At 35.8% G+C, this 19251-nt stretch overlaps 1 protein-coding gene across 8 annotated transcripts in view; it reads right to left on the bottom strand.

Annotated features, from left to right (window-relative positions):
- Positions 1-19251, bottom strand: part of ST18 (ST18 C2H2C-type zinc finger transcription factor) — a 170424-nt gene that overhangs the window by 56544 nt on the left and 94629 nt on the right. For all 8 annotated transcript variants that reach the window (XM_074898970.1, XM_074898969.1, XM_074898964.1 and 5 more), the window contains 2 exons: positions 13346-13400; positions 11435-11465 (listed from right to left, as the gene is read on the bottom strand). In XM_074898970.1, the coding sequence (XP_074755071.1) occupies positions 11435-11465; positions 13346-13400 (86 nt within the window). The remainder of the gene's footprint in view (positions 1-11434; positions 11466-13345; positions 13401-19251) is intronic.

Raw genomic sequence — 19251 nt, 5'->3', positions numbered from 1 at the left:
TGTCCGTTGAAATGACATTGATGTTATTGTTTACATCAACCATGAATGCCTGAGGTTCATGAAAGGAGCTGGAATGTGAATCCAAAGAAAGAGTTGCTAGTCTGATCACTGCCATTGAAAACCCAAATGACTGCTGTTAATTACAGCAGTTTCGGATGAACAGTGGTTGGGGGGGAAGGTGGAGAGTGATTATCACTCAATTGTTTACTTTGTCTTCAGGTTAAGACAGTGAGATTAATGTTCCTTTCCTTAACTGACCCTCGTGTTTGCAAAGGTGCATGTAAATTTTATAGCTCAATGGAAGCAAGAGTGTTAGTGTTCTCAGCTCAGATTACTCTAAAAGTGAGGACACAAAGATGTTATTAACACACTGACTCATCATAGCCAGAAGCTGCAGTGTCCACAGAAATACTAAAAATTCACATCATCAGTCATCATACGTAAGAAATATTCAACATCCAAGGCCTAGGATGGTGTTTCCAATGCCATGAAATAGCTTACTGAGTATGAAAGAACTGATATATTCTGACTATATACAAAGACAAATCCTGGATTCAGAAAACTATATAGAAACTTCTTTTAAGAGACATGGATTAGTCATGGACTTTATACATAGAGAGGGAATATTTCCTAAAAGAAAGACAGTAAATTGCATCACTAGCATGAATACTAGAGTACAAAATCTATAAGGTTTATATCTTTGGAAAAAGGGCAAATAAACTTTAGTTCTGTTTACTGCATTCTGTTCTAAAATCCATATAGGTGCTAGATGTAAAACTAAGTAAAGTCTATCAAAGGATGTAAAGAAAATGACTTGCGTAATGAATAAGGACTTCTTGATCAATCCCTTTTTTTTTTTTTTTTTTTTTTTTTTTTTTAAGGAAGATACTTGATGACATGTTTTACATCAATAAAAATGGCAGCTCAAGAGGAGGCTCTAATGACTTCATCCTGTCTCTGTACCCTTCAAGTCTCATTCTTAGAAAGATCTGGGAGTTTGATAATACCTTGTATCTTGTCGGCTGTATGGACTACATACATTCTGCAGAAATTCTGATGCTTCATCCTGAAAAGCACTTCCCATTTCCAAACATTGTTCTACTCAATGGGATATGAAAGTATGCTTACAGAAGTTTTGTATGTCCATTAATTTCTCCCTGAATAGAGGAACACATTGGAGTGTGGGTTAATTGAAATGACCATTCTACATACCTAAAAAAGTAAAAGTGACAAATATTTGAAGTTGTCAGGTGTGGGGAAATTGCACATATCCAGAAGCAACTGCTTGTTTTACAAATTATAGGTGGCAACACAGACTAGCTGAAGAACTTCAAAGAGTAAGACTGTGCAACCGAGAAGATCATAATCAAGGTACGAGTTACAGCTCACTGATAGTTTAAGGCTGAGTTCAACCAGAAAAAAAAACCCACAACAAATTCTTCCTAATTCTTTTAAATAGTTCTTATAAGTATTAAAATATATTCAAACATTATGCTGATGAAAACGTATGGCTTTATGTGAAAATATTAAAAAAGGTCATGTGTTAACAGGACTCTGATGTGAGTTTTTACAGATTAAATTTTTCAGGCTATTCCTGAAAAGGACCTAGTCCTGAACAGACCCCTGTGTTCTCATCACTGACAAGAAACTAAACATTAATTACCCTGGTTGTTAATCTAGAGTCAGAGTTATTGACATTAATGACTTCTTGTATTTTGCAAAGTAAGTCAAGCCACAGTAACTTTTAGACAATCTATAACATTTGAACTCCATGACTGAGTGTGCTCTATTTCACCGATTCAGCCTAGGTGATGAAAAATAATCTGGTAAATAGCTCCAGCTTGGAATTCCTGAAAAAATATTTGGGAGAGAATTCATCAGGTAAAAGTAATTTCCTTCCATCAACATTTTAAAGCATTGAAATGGTAAGAATTTAAACCAAAAAAATGTGTCCAAAAAATTGTCATTTAGACCTGGTGAATTGGCTGTAATAGAAGTTTAGAACTAGCATGACTTACTCCAATGATTATTAAAGACAATCTCTGAATGTTCCTCATTTTTTAACATCACACACAATACAAAAAAATGCATTTCACCCCTTTCTAACAAACCTATACACTTGGCTTACAAGTTGTATCTGTGAAAGGGACAGGGGCTTTTCCTGTGTACTGTAACAATCATTGCAGGATTAAAGGGCCTTCTACAAATAGAAAAGTTTACTGCCATACATGGGCAATGCTGTTTTTCCAAAATGTCGGAGTTGTGAGAAGTTCAGTCCAGGGCCGAATCAAGATGAAAGGAACGCACATGGGGTACAGATGGGAAGAAAGATAAAAGGGAAATTCATATTTATGAACACTAATATAGAGCAAAATCAGCTCACTAACTTGGGGTATTAAAGTGTCTGTCTATATACACAAATGAAAGGTTTAGCTAGGAAAAAAGGAACAGAACTGGACAGATAATAATGTTGAGAAAATATGGTATCATAACTGAAAGCTGGCTGGAGCATGATATTAAAAGATATATTTTATTTTAAAAAGACATATAAGAAAACCAAAGGAGCTGCCATAGCCTTGTTGGTGAAAGAGGATTTATTAGCCCCCATAAGAAGAGGCTGGGGAGAAATGGATAATGGTGTTGAGTCATTATGTACTGAGCCTGGAGATGTTTCAGACAGTAAACTAAATGTTATAGGCCACCTGACCAAAAAGAACAACTGGACTGTGAAATGATTGAGCAAATAAAAAGAAACACGTAAAAAGAGTGGAGCAATGGTAAGTCAGCAATAACACAGGAAAAGGCATGCCATTATGGTGAAATCTACCCATGCCTCAAGCTCACTGTGATGCCTGAGGCTAAAGGACAATGATTTCAGGCTGCAATTGGCTCATGAAATGACTTTTTTTTTTAGATAGCTCTTTTTTTTTTTTTTTTTTGTTAACTCTAATTTACCGTTTTAGCAGGGTTCTCACCACAAGAAAGGCAACTTAGAGAAGGACAGATTTAAATTCTCTTCTCTGGTTTTCTTGTTTTCAGTTCACAAGCTTGTAGGATCATAAGGATATTCAGATCATTTTTAAAAAAAATGTATATAAACCCTCTAATTGAAATACTATATTAATGAAATGGATGACTTCTTCATGGTGCCATTCTATAGCTCATAGATCAAGAACTCTATATGGCTAGTGTTATATATTTGAACCCTATCTAACAGGTAAGTTATTTTTAGTAAAAGACAGTTTGAAGGAAACAAATTTTATTGTGTGGAGCTCAAGAAGATCTTAAACTCAGTAATATGAATGAATGCCCAAGATCTGGGCCAAATCTAGCCTCACTAGCCTCTTTTTCATTTACTCGCTCAATCTGTCCAGGTTCAGTAGGTCAATAAATTCCAGTGGGACCCAAGCCAAGAATTTGGCTTAGAATGGATTAAGTTTCTAGGCAAATCTACAGATCATCCACATAACCTTTGCATCCAGCAAGCCTTGCATGTGAGTGGTCAGTCTGCTAATGCCAGTAAATGATTAAATAAAAAGCATACTGGTAACTTCAGACTGGTTAGAGAAGACGTAAAGAAGATAAACTTTTTTTTTGTTTTTTTACAACAGACAATGTGACTGTAAGCAATTGATTGTTAGGAGCCAGTACCTCCCTTTAATGTAGAAGGAGGTCCCATGGCTGCATTCTTTTCTTTTCCTTGCTATCTCCAGGCTGTCCACAGTCTGTTTTGGCTTGCTTTTGCTTGGCTGAATCCACCCTTGACATCAGTCAGACAGAGCAATTTAGCTGGCCATAATATTTAACTCATGATTGATATATATGAGGCAGAAGTCACCGGTTGGCATTTCAATCTCTATATGGCTTGTGGTCATCTACAGAGAAAAGATCTGCCATAAGAGGAAATCACCATTTGGGGTTATAATGTTCTGATACATTCTGTCACACAGCAGAAGGCATTAAGACACGTGTAACTCTAAACTCCTGTATAGGGTTGGGAGAATAACATTTACTGTGTGCTGATGAAGACAGTTGTGATGGGGAAGACAACAACTCCTGTAATGTATTAAACAATGTCCAAGTTTTAGTTCAGGGCCAGTAGCATTCTAAGATGCAACAGGGTCTCAGGTAGAGAAAACCTGAAAAGTAACTATTTGCCAGCCCAGCAGCCACAATTAAAGTGATGTGGATTTGACATATATTATAAAGCTATTACAGAAAAGCATACATTGAAACTAATTAATCATTGAGGCTTTTTTATACTAAATGGAGGCTTTAAGTAGAAAAATTGCAAAACCACAATCAAATAACATAACAAAGAGAAAAGAGACACTAAGACTGCAGGTGTTGGCTAGAAATGAACACAAGTATTAAAAGAGACCTATAATATGCTGGAAACTTATCTAACACATTTGTTATTGAAGAAAACTATAAAAGTCACCTATAAAGCAAATGCATATGAAGCATCAGCTGAAGCAAACTAACAAGAAATACAGCTTTTACATATTCTAAATAAATCCAGGAGGAAAAAATAGAGGTCACAGTGCATAGATCAAAAGGTCTTAATACCTACAGGAATTAGGCAAATGGTTAATTGCAATTAACAACTCCAACCACAGGTGTCTCGAAACGAGTATGAGACGCAGATCCTATTTCAACCATCTTAGTGGTTATTCAGAACAGTTCACCAAATAGTTGAGTAAAATAATTGTCAACCTCAGGGTTACATACAAAATGTTAAAGTAATTACTTGTGGTCACACAGAACTATATCGTATTATTTCTCTTCACAGAAACAATTAAAATGTTTTTAAGAAGGAAAGTTGTTATTAACTTTTAGAATCTCTTTCAAAGAAAGATATTTTAATAGAAAAAAACCTCTTTTATTTGCTATTCTCTGTATACCAGTTCCAAACATTTTACACAAGACTTAACCCACTCACATGAATGTTTGAAAGTAGAAAAGTTGAGGTGGAAAATTTTTGAATTTTGAATTTATTTCCATGTTTATTTGTTTCTTGTTTACTGTTTCTTATTTATGGGTTTAACAGTACCAAAAGAACAACCTGTTTCTGAAGTATGAAAGCATATCAGACTACAAAAAAGACAAAAAGCTTGAGGTCCATCAACTAATTAGAGCTCCAGGAAAGAGAGAGGAGAAGAGGAGAGGAAAGGGAGAGGCAGAGCAAAGGGAGAGGAGGCATGACATCACTGTAGATTTCACAGTTTGAAGGCTAATTAGAGGAGGAATGGAAAATGAAGGAGGAAACAAGGGAGGAATGTAGACTCAACAGACCTATAAATTTGATTGCCATTACAATTTATGTTAATGCTTGTTTTATTAGTTATAATGAGAATGGTTGACATACAGGATATAATAATAAGGATAGGTGAATTCTAGCACTTTATTAGTTTTATCAGTTTTGTTACCAGAGTATACTTACCTTTGCCTCACAATAAACTGCACCATGTACTGATTGTTCAGTGTTTATGTTTGACTGTTCAATGTTTTCTATGAAACATCAATTAAAAAAATGTAGATTTCCACAGATTCTTTAAGGAGAGTACTGACTAACACCCCAGCCTAATTCTTTAAGAACCTAACAGTGTTGTCAGAAAATAACAAGAAACTAATAAGATTTACTGGGAGTCTAGAAAAGTGTGATTGATGACAACATGACAGACTTGATTACTCCAGAAATCATGGGGTAAGAAGCAGAGGTTAATATTTTCAAAGCCCCATAACCATTTCTATTTCTACAATGACTCGGGCAGGGATGAAGTTCCTTTTCCAAGATAGAGAGCAAGCAGTAGATACTCCTAACTGATCATTCTGTTAGCAGACCTTGGGAATAGGTACTCTTAAGATTAATGCCCACTGTTTAATTGAAGATCAGATATCAATAGAAACAGCATGATACAGATCTTTGCCTCAGGTGAAATTCCTAATCTAGATGTGTCATGGAGAAATATATAAATGAGAATGTGGAACAACTCTATCCCAGCCAGTTACCATCATAGGGAATACTGGGGAGGAGATCTGAGAATGTATGCTGTCAACAACCAGTCTTTAATTGCAAAAAGTATTAGTGGAAGGAAAACTGAATATGAGCCAGCAATGTGCACTCACAGACCAGAAAGACAAACATATCCTGGGCTGCATCAAAAGAAGTGTGGCCAGCAGGTTGAAGGAGATGATTCTTCCCCTCTACTCCACTCTTGTGAGACCCAACTTGAAGTACTGTGTCCTGCTCTGGGGCAGGTCCAGAGAAGGGTCATGAAGATAATCAGGGGGCTTGAGCACCTCCCTTATGAGGAGAGGCTGAGAGAGTTGGGGTTGTTCAGCCTGGAGAAGAGAAGGCTCCAGGGAGACCTTATAGCAACTTCCAGTACTTAAAGGGAGACTGCAGGAAATATGGGGAGGGATGAGGGGGTAATGGTTTTAAATTAAATGAGTGGAGATTTAGATTACAAATAAGGAAGAAATTATTTTCTATGAGGGTGGTGAGACACTGGCACAGGTTGCCCAGAGAAGCTGTGGCTGCCCCCTCCCTGGCAGTGTTCAAGGCCAGGCTGGACGGGACTTTGAGCAACCTGATCTAGTGGAAGGTGTCCCTGCCCATGGCAGGGAGATCAGAACTAGATGATCTTAAAGGTCCCTACCAACCCAAACCATTCTATGCTTCTGTTAAAATAGTTTTTTTTCAAGCTCAGACATGTCGGCACCGAATCAGGATAAAAATCCTGGCAGTAGATATAACTATTTACCATCTTAATTTAGTATTTACTGCTAAGTCTATTTGGACTCAGTGACACACTTCTTTTCATCAAACCATGTTAAGGACTGTGAGGGTCCCACACGCTCTGCCAGTGGGAGACAGATGAGTCACCAGGAAATGCAAGAATCCAGTTCTATTCCAAATGTCCTTATTCAGGATTATGACCAATGTGATTTTTCCCAGGAATTTCCAGAAAATCAGTCTATGACCAACTCCTGTGAAAACAGAAGCCAAGCCCAAATGACAAACCTGACAGTTTTTCCAGATGTAGGTAGAAGCAAACAGTTTTCTCAATCTCTGTCTCACTTTTAAGCAGTGCTATGGGATAAAAATACTGTGAAGGTGATGGCTACACAAATCAATCATAATCTCAATTCTTACCAAGGAATGTCTTTGAGTCTTTTTGTGTGCTTTTGGTACATGTACCCACTTCTTCAGTCATCTAAGTATGGCTTTCTCCTCTTTCTCAGGTCATCCACCAGACTACTGCTTTCTTTTCATGCAAATACTTCTGTAAAAGCTGTTTATTTTATGAAGCTCAGAAAAGGAGTTACCGACGAAGCATTCCTTTCTAAATGCAGCTAGGCTTGCACAGCCCTTTTCTTTCCTGCCATGAAATTTTCCTGAGTGGTCAAATCATCTATCTACAAAATGGTCTACCTTCATTCCATTACTGTCTGAAAATAGAGTTCAGATATAATTGGATACATATCATCTACCAGTACTTAGAGGAAACCAGCAAAATATTCAGCATTTTAGTATAAGTAATAACTACTTCAGTCAGCAAAATGCTTTTTAGTATGCTGTTGGTACTGCTACTTATATAGACCTAGCTCTTAAACATTTTGGATAGAGATAAGGAATACATTTTAATAACATAAACCTTCTGAAATACTTCAGTACCAGTGATTGCAGGCTTGCTTTGCTGGTTTCTCACCCTCCTAATTGAGAAACAGCAACAAAAGGTGAAAGGTTCAGTTATTTCTTCTATGAAGGAGACATCCAGACAGCTCTGCTCTATTACCTCTCTCTCTGTTAAAACATTCAGGAGATTCATATTTCTGTACATTCACACTGAGCAGTTCAACTTATCTGGATATCTAAAATGTCTCACAACATCTGGAACAAGAGTTCCAGATAAAAAATAACTTGCCTTACTTTTGAAGAAATGGTCTTTCTGAAGAAGTGATCCAATACTACAGAGAGTAAGGGGAAGTGTAACTATTCCCACCAAAGAGCAGGACTGTCCTCCATGACTTGAAACACCAGTGCCTTGTGGAGTCTTCATTAATCATTAGTGACAGAAGAAAGAAAGACGGTTTCACCTGTGTTTAACCCCAAAAAGGTAGCTTTTCTATTCACATATGGATTTAGCCAAACTGATCTATGCTTTTGTAATCCCATGCTTGGATCGATCCAATTTGCTCTTCCTTGGTCTGACCCAGATGCCACTCCATAACCTACAGATGGTTCATCGTACTGTATCCCATCTGTTAAATAGAACACAGTAATGAGAATACATCACACCAATATTCCTCACTTCCCTTTGGATTTCATTCTAATCCTGAACACAGCTGAAGGGTCCTGGTCCTTTCAGTGGTCCATGACTAAATCATCTAAGAGAAGACCTCTTCTTTCTGCTTCTTGCAGAAGATGGATACAACAGAGCTGTTATGCCCAAAAGGTGTCAGATTCAAACCTGAATATATGGGACAGAGATCTCCAGGCTTCAGCACTCACTTCTACCACATATCGTGTATTGCTATGTTTAGGTAGTGAGAAAAGATTCCTCTCTTTCTGTGGGTAGTTTAGCTACCAATGAAATCACCACAGCACTACAGTCCTAAATGAAAAATTAAACTATGTTTTTAATAAGTAAATAAGACTGGAAGGAGAAACAGTTCTGCTTTGAAGGACTTTAGCACATTATGCTTCAAAATTACAACTTATATGGTACTTACAGTAAAAATAAAAGTCTTACAAATCTGAACTAATAACACAGCAGTGTTAATAATATTTATGTATAAAGACATTTATATGATATTGAAATTCGGTATTCCTTCAGACATATAATTACATGAAATCCGTGCAATTTTCACACTTAATAGGAGTTGTGTATAGGTGGTCAGTATCTGGAAGAAAAGTCCTGTCCTCTGAAAACTCAGTATAGTACAAGAGAATTTTTAGTTATTTTCCTAAACAGAAAAAAATTAAAACCTGGCTTGGCCCTTAACATGATGTTTTTCTGAAAATGTACTTTTTATGCAGAAAGGTGGTCCTATTTCTCAGGCAAAGATGGATGACAGCAAAACCATTAACCAGATTTCTGGGTGAAATATTGGCTTTCTTGAAATCAATAGACTTTTTTTGGCATTGAATTCCATTAAGCAAGGATGCAACCCATGAAATTTAGAAGAGAAAATACATTATTGAATCTAATCGGTGATTGCAACTCTTTGTTTTGCTTTTTATTTATTTCATTCTCTACTTTTGTGAAACACAACTTGCAGAATAAGAAGAGGCTAACAAATGCTCTAGAACCAATCAATGTTTTGAAACTAATAATAATACAATATGAGCATGTAAGCTTATGTAGTGCCTTTCATGTAGAAGTATCCCAAGGCACTTTGTAACAGAAACTCAATAAGGAGTGCAAAAGTGCTTTGTCAGATAGGATAAGCCAGGGGAAAAGGGGAAATTAATTAAACATGGATTTAAATTTCTCAGCCAACACATCATTTAGAACCTTGGTCAGCAAAGACAGTGGTTCCAATATCTGTATCCAGGGAACACAACAGAGTATTTTGGTCTTTAATTCTTGAGGAACGTTTGATAGTTTTTCCACAATGAAATGGGTATGAGTAATAGCAATGCAGCTTGTAGGCTACATTTCTAAAAAGGCAGCCCCTGCCTCTCTTCCTCTAGTTTTTCATAAACAAAGAGATTCATAAAAGTTGATCTCCTGACTTGTATGCCAGTAAAGCCACTTGACTGCAGAAACACCCAGTATGAAATCTGGTACTGTAGAAATCAGAAATACGAAGTTAAGGGCTGGGCAATTGCTTTATTGGCTGTTTAGCTCACTGTTTTAAACCGATGTACGTTTCCCTATAAAGGTAGTCAACACTTCTGACAGAGAAAGTAATCTGTTACACAGTAGTTCCTAAGATAGCATGTATTTCACAGGGAAAAGCAAAATTGCTTGGGAAAAGCTATAGTAATTGATAATGCATAAATTACAGCTTCCCTGATGTTGCAGAAACTTGCACATCCTCTATTTTTCAAACATTTTTCTCTTAGGAACACATGGACCATCCTCATTTTTGGATGACTGCCTCTTTGGATTAATGCATCCTTCTGGTGCATAAATTAGGGATGCACAGAGGAAAAAGGAGAAGCACTAAATCTCAGGAAACTGAAGCTGTACAGAAAAATGAGATTCACAGTAGAGCTGAATGAGTGACTCACCATGAATAATTTATCCCAAAAGTTAGCCTCCACTTCTGTTCATGGAATATCTCTAAGCAGCTTATAATTTCCTTGGTTGTATTATAAAACAAAACTTTATAATATTGTATGTCTTCACTGCAAATAACTTCCTGTAAATATCTCATATCATATTTTAAGAGAGAGTGGCATTTTGATTGATCAAATAAATCACATGATGATGTTCCTGTTCCCTAGACGGATGAACCCACAAACACATACTCCAGATGCCTGCTGTGGTTTAGAAAGCAGCTCAGTAACATGTGATGAAAAACAAGTGTAGGCAAAATAAGTTAAGAAAAACTCTTGAGTTTTTGCAAAAATGTTTTCAGTATTTATATTGCAGCTGTAGCCCATGTAATTTCGATTATCTCTAGGAATTTGAAGCTACATGTAAATATTCCCTTGGTGAACATGAAGAGTGATCTTGTCCCAGAGAAAACTTTGATGGTACATGTTATTTTTTGAAGATTTGTTACTGAAAAATATTCCAGTCTTTCCTGAATTTGTTCTAAGCTCTTGGACCAGTTACTCAGAGTTGGTGCACATTAGTAAAAGTACTAATGTTAAAATTTTACTAGATTATTTGTGATCTGAAATAACCTTGTACAATTTATGGGTTTGAATGGACTGTTGTGCTTTATGCAAATGTTAAAAGTACTCTCTGCTTCTTCAATAAAATATGAAACCTCAGTGAGTACTTGAGGAAGAATGAGCTGTTAGTGCATTTAGAATTTATAATAGTTTACAGAGATTACCAGTTTTATAAAAAAATCTAACAAAAACTTATAAATGTTAATATCTCTTAGAATGTTCAGATGTTGAAATATAATACTTATTATAGGAAAAAGAAGACTAAGGACTGATCAGAAAGTATACTCTTTCGTTGTGTGCCCTGACACAGGCTGAAGATAAAGACAGCATACCAGAATCCTGCCCACTTTACATTACTTTTGATTTTGCTTGAATAATTATTGCTAACATTTTGCTTTTATTTTTGGTATATTTAAAAATTTCATCTGCATCATGTACCCTTTTCTCTGGTCTATGATAAATCTCTACATAATGCATCATTTGCTGGATTCTCTATTTTACAGCAGTACCACTGATATGAATTTATCAATATGATCAGAAAATAAAACTTGAAAAATAAACAATGTGAGTTCTTACCTGAGCTCTTGCGCTATAGAGTCCACTTGAACTGTTAATAAAAGAAGGAAAGAATGAATTATTTTACAGTTCTAGGCTTGTGCTTTCTGCAAACTTACACCTGTCTATCCGTGATGACAGAGGAGTGGCTATCAAAACACAGGTGATTATTTCATGTTCACAAGATTGTAGCTACTAGTGCAAATGTTAACTGAACACATACTTCTCACAGTTATTTTAGGATTCATAAAACCTAGAGTGTGATGTTCAGTAGAACAATAAGAAGAATAAAAAGAAAAAATAAAAGTAAATGAGAAGGCACTTGTTTTTATTGAAAATAGATTGACAAATCTCTGCTTTTTCTGAATTTTAATTCCATTTGGGAATGACAAAGGCTGGTGTTTACAAATACCTACCCACACAAAGATAGACAGCGTATTGACAGAGCCAACAGGTGGTTCTAAGGATTACTCATACTGCACAGGCAACTTTTACTGTTTCCACTTGTGGAAAATGTTCCTGATATTTTAATTCCTGTAGCTATGTGTGCACGTGTGTAAAAAATATAGAGAAAGAAAATCCATAAGATTTAAAATGCGTTATGAGCTTTTTGAGCAAAAAGGATATGAATCCCCTATTAAATACAATTCAAGTCTTCTAAGCCAGACAGACAGTTTTAATTCACAGTTCTGACCAACAGAGAAGACATACTCTAATGCTGAGGTGTGAATAACTTTTCTATTCAATAACTTTGTTTCTTCTGGTACTTTTGAAATATTTATGAATTTTACATCAATTTCAGAGACCATTACTGTGGGATGCATCAAAGTTTTGATAGGACAATGATTATGTTTTTTAAAAAGGCTTGTCTGCGTTTATCCCCTTGCCTGTGGGCAGTCTGTGGCACTCCCACCCCTTCCTCTATCTTTTCCTAACTGAAGCCTAGCACTTTTCACCCCTTTGGTCGTTTGAAACTAGAGAACTAAGGCAAACCACACTTCAATTTTCCATTCTGACCACAACTTGAAGCTGAAGACACTAACAATTCAGAACTGCCAAGTTGTGACAAGAATCAAATTAGCCTGTTTTGCACAACACTGAGAGTGTACAATTCACATTAAAATCAGAGTGAAAAATGGGTACTTCGTACCTTTGAAAACAGTTGTAAGCAAAAATGTTCACAGGGCAGCCAAAAGTTTGACATTTATTTTTCAAAATCTCCATTTTTCACTCATTATCAATAGTCACAAAAAGTGTTATGAATTAAAATAAAAAGTTATTTTCCTGGAAGGGCTGTATTGCTAGTCAATCATCTTTTCCAGATGTTGAGATCATTAAGGGCCTGTTTATCTCTCAGTACTGCATTTCCATCTGTTCCTTACAAAAAGAGAGGAATAGCTGGGAAACACAACTATGTCATAACTTCACAAAATAAAACATGAGCAGCAGTATTCAAAAAAAAGAACAGGATTCTCCTCTGTCACATACACCTGCACCTTTTGATTAAAGTAAATTTAGTTCTGTCCCATTTATGCATCTAATTTACAGATAATTAATGGCAATAGACAGAAAAACATTCAGTTGTCTGAGAAAAAGTTTTGTACGTTACTTTGAAAGCACCCATTCAACATTGTCTAGTTCTACTCCCTATGGAAAATCTTTGTTTGCATAATAAAAAGCATAACCTTTATTTTCTTTGAGAAATATCTCAAAGAAAATAGCATACAGTAGATTTTTTTTTCTGCTTTTCTTTAAACCATAGCTAATAACATCATGCCTCTTAATGCCAGCAGTCTGTGTCCTGCCTTGATTAAAAAAGCAGCCCCAAGGAAGCTACACATTCTCTTACTGCACATTAGGGACTATGCACAGGAACTATCATATTTCATGGTGTGCTGGGCACAGGGTCGTGGAACGTGCTTGCTAACTCACCCTTGGTTCCTTTTGAGCGTGTGCGCAGCTTTTTATTTTCCCCATCTGCATCCATCTGTAATATTAACACAAAGTCTTTAATTCATTCCTTTTGTCATTGAGAAAAAAAAGTCTCCAATGCTTTTTTTTTTTTCACATTTCCAAAGGCTAGACAGTAATAGAAAGAAGAATAATCATGCCTTATTAATCTTGTCAAAGAGATAAAAAGCCATCTGTGAATATCTAGTAAATACCTAGGAGATACCTTTAATGATACAGATTTGTTTAATAAAGTGATGGTTATGAGTGACTCTGTAAGGTTTAATGACAAGGTCTACAGGTGTTAGCTGAAGACATAAGGTTAGAAACAACAATGCTGTATGACTGCTGCTTTCAGCACCCACCTCCTGGAAGAAAAGGTCCCAGAAAGCCACAGTGCCCAGAGGCACTCTGCATTATTATTGTAACTGAAGCATATCTTGATAGCTGCATTGGAACCTGAATTTCTGACAGCTTCATCCTTAAATGTGAAACAATCTTGCTTGAATGTGCATAATTGCACATGTACAGCTTTGAAGTACTTGACCACTTATTCAACTACTTCTCACAGAAGTTTTGGTCAAACAGACAGTTACAGATTTGTATGAGGTTTTGGGAGAAGGTAGTGTCCTAGTTTGGATTTCACATTAAAAAAACCCAAACAAAACCACAACCAAAAAATCTACCAACCCTCCAAAAGTCAGTGGTTGCTGTAAGATTTCTAACTGAAATAAAAGAGACCTTTCAAGATCAGCTGTTCTCATGACACTTTTGGCTACATCTAAACCAGCACTGGAAATATGCACCTTCTGGTCTTGGATCTGGCCCAGACCCATAATTGTAGGGGCAGGTTTTCAATCCATGGATTTTATTACAAACCCCTGAAATTCAGAGGGATTAAGATTTCATGTACTGGTGTGGAGAGCTGCAGTGACATACAGCAGATTGTACAACAGTGTAATTTTGATGACGTCCAGGGAGGCAAACTCTTCTTTCGAAAAGCAGCTCTTAATTTTTATGTAAGGAAGACACTCAGAAGGATTTCTTGTCTAGGCAAAATATCAGGTACTCTGGAATTCTTCTTCAGTCTCTGGTAATATCTTTGCTTTGAATCTTAGTTTCCCTGTTTGTAAAATGGTGATAATCAAACATACTCTAGACAAAGCAAATTCTATGTGCTTCTGCAGATCAATATGCAGGAACAAATTCAGACACCAACATCAGTGTTATATAACTGTGTTGGGCAATAGTAGATGCATTCTGTGGGTGCCTATGTGGTAGATACCATTCTGTGGATGCCTATGCCTGGCACCTTTTGCTGGAAAAGGTCACAAGATTAAAAAAAAATGTCAGCAGAAGATCCTCCCTATTATTTCACTCTTCCTTTCTGAGGATCAGCAGAACTGATTTGCCCCATTGAGGGAATATGCAAGAACCTCTGTTTGTACCTTTTTCCACTTATAGAGTTTGAAGATCTGAGGATGCTTTATTTTTAGCTTTATATGACTCAGATAACTGAGATGTTTTGAAGGTCTTATCTGAAAGAACACTGCAGAATATAACAAAGCTGACCTGAGAAAGAAAAAGTAAAGTCAGTCTTTCCAGGGGAGAGAAAGCATTTCTTTAATTTCCTGGGGTTTTTTTCTATTTGTTGTTATATATGGTTACGCATTATATACAGCTACTGGAATCAAAATACCTATTTGCAGGAGAGAACACAAGCATTTGAAAAGGGTGTTCATGTACTTGAAGAAGCCTAATTCTAGAACACAGGTTAGCAATATCTAAAATGAAAGTATAAATTGAGTGAAATGTACCTCAAAGCCAGACAATGATATCTTTTCTCTGTTTAAATTTACATCTGATGTTCATTATTAGCAGGGAAGGAACGTAAGTGGCTTGTGTTTACATAGTGAGGCCGATGGCAGCCTTTACTTGTTACTATCCTTAAAACCTGGAGAACGAGTTTTTGCAATGTGACTGCAATGGTAATGGGAAACATGGCTCTGTTCTCTGATGCTGAGTTGTGATTGAAGGCACTGACCTGCCATAGACTTATAATAGGGGAGCAGGTGTGGCAATGATGGACTTTAATTTCCTTTAATAAACCTTTTATGTGCCACACTTTTACTGCCATTCTATGCTCTCCAAGGTCCTGCACATAATAGGTTCATTACTTTTGATTACTATAGTCTATTGAGACAAACAACTCCAGAACACACTATATATTATGTTCAGTTAAACCAATATAGACTATTTATCCACTGTGCATTATTTCACCTGCAACTCTACAGACAAAATTAACAACAGCTCCTGTAAGCTAAAACTATTAAAACCACTGGTACGCCTTTGTCATCATTTCATAATAAAACCCACACCAATCACAGTGCTGCTCTTTTAATTATGAAACAAAAAGTGTCCACTGCTTCTACTGAACAGCAGTTACTTTGGTCTAAATAGCACGTTGCATTTTGATGAATATTTAAAAATTGCACAATGAGTGAAAACCAACAATAAAATCAATGCAGGTGATTTTGCTATTGATTTTCTTTCCTTATAATAATTTGAAACTATGAGAGAAGTTTAATCAACTCAAACCTAAAATTTGTAGGACTATTTGGCCTGGTGTATAGCACATATTAAAATAATTATCATGTATGTGTTGCCTAAAAAACCCCTTAACTTACAAAAAGACCCATGCATTAACCTGAAAATTATGTAACCTATAAATTATAAGTAACTGAATAAAACCGAAATCTTTTAAGTGTTGAAGACACACTCTCTTGCTCAAATTTTAAATGTAGTATCTTTGGGCTTTGATAGTTCTTTCAGAGACTCCTTGCTACTGAAAAAAAGTGAACAAAGTTTCTTACTTCTGATGTTTATCTACATAAGGATTGCTTTACATGAAACTACAGCCACAGATGCTCACCAAGAAGTATTCAAACTTTTAAATCACCCATGGAAAAACAAAAGAATTAAACTCTAAGTGAGAAATTCCATTCAACGCTTTTAGAGGTAATTGTAATCAAGGTGTTAATTTGAGAGACATATCTTATTACTGCTATGTACTGTGAAGACTGGTTGGATTCTGGAAGGTTCTTCATGCTCTCAAAGCCGGGGATGGTTAGCCCTCCCTTCTAGTACGTATGTTGTCTTGAGACAAGGAGCCATAAGGGATAAATAGAATGGTCATGGCTGTATAACATCCTCACACAATGTCTCATTACTAATTTTTTTAGCCGTCAGGACCATCAGGATAATATCTAAGTTCTTGCCAGAAAAATTTTATTGGGAGTTATAGTCCCATATTTTTTTAAGGGCAAGCTTCACAAAAATAATAACAAGGAAACAGTGGAATTAATTCCACTTTATCTTTGTGTCTTATAACTAGATTCTAGGATTTGATGGGTTTAAAACCCATCTAAACATTTTCTTTTCAAAATTAGTTGAAAGTAGCTAATGGACTCAAAAGGAATTAGTGACAGATACACAGTCAGAAACACAGCGATAAAGGGGTAGCATCTATGCAGTCCCCAGTCGTTAGGCAAGCAGGGTAAAAAAAAAATAAAAAATGCTTGCCTTAGAATTCATTCAGTTATGCCCTATTTCTGTGATTTGGAAATTTACTGATGATGTTGACACTATTATTTTCTGAAAGCATATTCCAACAAATCTTCCTAAGTTTATGAATGCTTTCTGTTTGACTTTGTGAATTTCAGTTTGATTCTTCCCCACCTTTCCTTCAATATTGGTTGAGACTTAAGGGTAAGTCAATAATTAGATCTCAGAAAACTGACTGGAGTCACCAACGATACCACAAATCCTGCTTGGCTGAAACTGGAGTAACCTGCTATATGACTGCTACATGGTATTCATGTTTCTCCCAGTGAATTAACTAGTGGAATAGCAGCAATCATACTTTCTGAGCAAACAATTCCAGAGTTCCTGGCTGCAGAAACCAAATGTTACTTCTGTTTGTAGCATCCCACTACAGCCAGCGGACTCAAGAGCAGCACCTGGAAATACTTCCCTGAGTGAGAGAATCAGGATTTGGCTCTGAGTTTGTTTTTTTTGTGTGCCTGGAGTCTATCTGTGCACATGTGCATGTACTGATATTATAATGGGATCCAAGAATATGACTAACAGCTGAAAATAGGCCATGTGCAATAAATTATAATAATAGCAATAATAATAACAACAATAACTACTATTTCAGTTTACTTGTACATTTTTAATTCTGAATTTCAAAAGCTAAATTGATACTACTATCTTGGTAAGAGAATTTTAAAGTATATTACTGTGAAATCAACTATGACTTGGGGAAGACATTATACTGACACAGGTAAAAGTGAAATACACCTCCTGGAAAGAGCTAATGGAAGAGCTATGCACTTTCTAAATTTTATTGTGATCTTTGTACAAGCACGATTTTCCCATAGTGGTTTCACACTGCTGGAGTGGCAGTCTGTTTCCTTTTGTGTAACTAGCTAGAGGAAAAGAAATCACCAGTTTATCTAGAGGTAAGGAGTATAAAAGTGGACATTTTGCTGTGATTTTCCAACTAAAAGTTACCTTTGATTTTCAAAATTAAATTTGGCAAACAAATTCTCTAGGACAAACCTTAACTGATTTTGAGAAGTCTGAAAAAAAGAAATTAATAGCTTTTCTCTACTATTTTTAATTTTTAAACTACTTTATACAGAGGTAACAGCTACATCTGTCACAAAACTTAGACAGAAAAAAACCTCCAAGCACCTTGATGATTTTTAAGACACACAAATCCATCCTCAAGTCTCAAACACAAGCTACAAACTTCAGAGTTGAAGTCAGACACTGCTAAGCACTACAAACACATCTGTGCTGTACTGTGCCCCGAGGTGACACGACACAGTGTGTGCCTCTCCCTACAATAATTACCTCAGAGCAAGATTTTCAGTGCATTGGTACTCATATTTTAATGTTTATTTTCAATAACTCATATAAAAATCCAACACATAAAAAGAGAATCATGTTTTTCTGTATAAAAAGATTCTTAAAAATAAATCTGAGAGCAAAAATATTTTTATAGCTTGTGCTGAAGTATATATCACTGTTTGTGCATATATGTGTGCTGATTGCATCTTTCTGTTACTCTATGATAGCTTTTTTAAATATGAAGTATTAAAGGCAGACAGACAGTGAGAAGTATGGTGAGAGAAAGAAATGCAAAGTACACATATAGCAAATTCTAGATAAAGCTTATATACTCTGATGACTTGCAGTAAACAAATCCAAAATCCAAAGAAAATTATTTTAGGAACTTTGTTGTACTGGTGTTAAAGTTTCTTGCTGTGGTGGGTTTTTTTTGGGTTTTTTTTTTGGTTGTTTTTTTTTTTTTTTTTTTAAATAACATGTTCCTGGCCAGAAAGGAGAAAAAATATTTACAAAGTAGTTGTTCTTAAAGACTATTACTAAAAATATGCCTTGTTTCGTGATTTTCATTATTCTTAACCGAATCACCTAATTTTTGAAAGTTTTGAGTTAGTTTATACAATGCTATTCCTGATCTCTCTCTGAGAAAGTTAAATAACATGAAAATAATTGTTTCAGATATATTAATTTCTCAGGAATTAAAATAACTAAGTATATCTACTGGATACAAACTTTAAAGCATGTTTCTAACACATATAAATCACCAACAATTTACCATTTTATAGTGTTGTTGAATGCTATATATATTTTTGAGAAGTAGCTGTTTTTTATATTGAAGTCACTACTTGAAAATATGCAGAGACAAAATAAACCTTAAATCAGAGGCAAGCTTGAATAGCTTTGTAATGAGGATGATTTATTTTGATTCTCACTTCTGATTTCTGAGTTGTCACTGCTGTTGTATACTTCATCCA

Source organism: Athene noctua, chromosome 2 (genome assembly GCF_965140245.1).
Source record: "Athene noctua chromosome 2, bAthNoc1.hap1.1, whole genome shotgun sequence".
NCBI lineage: Eukaryota > Metazoa > Chordata > Aves > Strigiformes > Strigidae > Athene > Athene noctua.
Note: the sequence above shows the minus strand (reverse complement) of the source record. Positions and strands in the feature narration are given on the sequence as shown.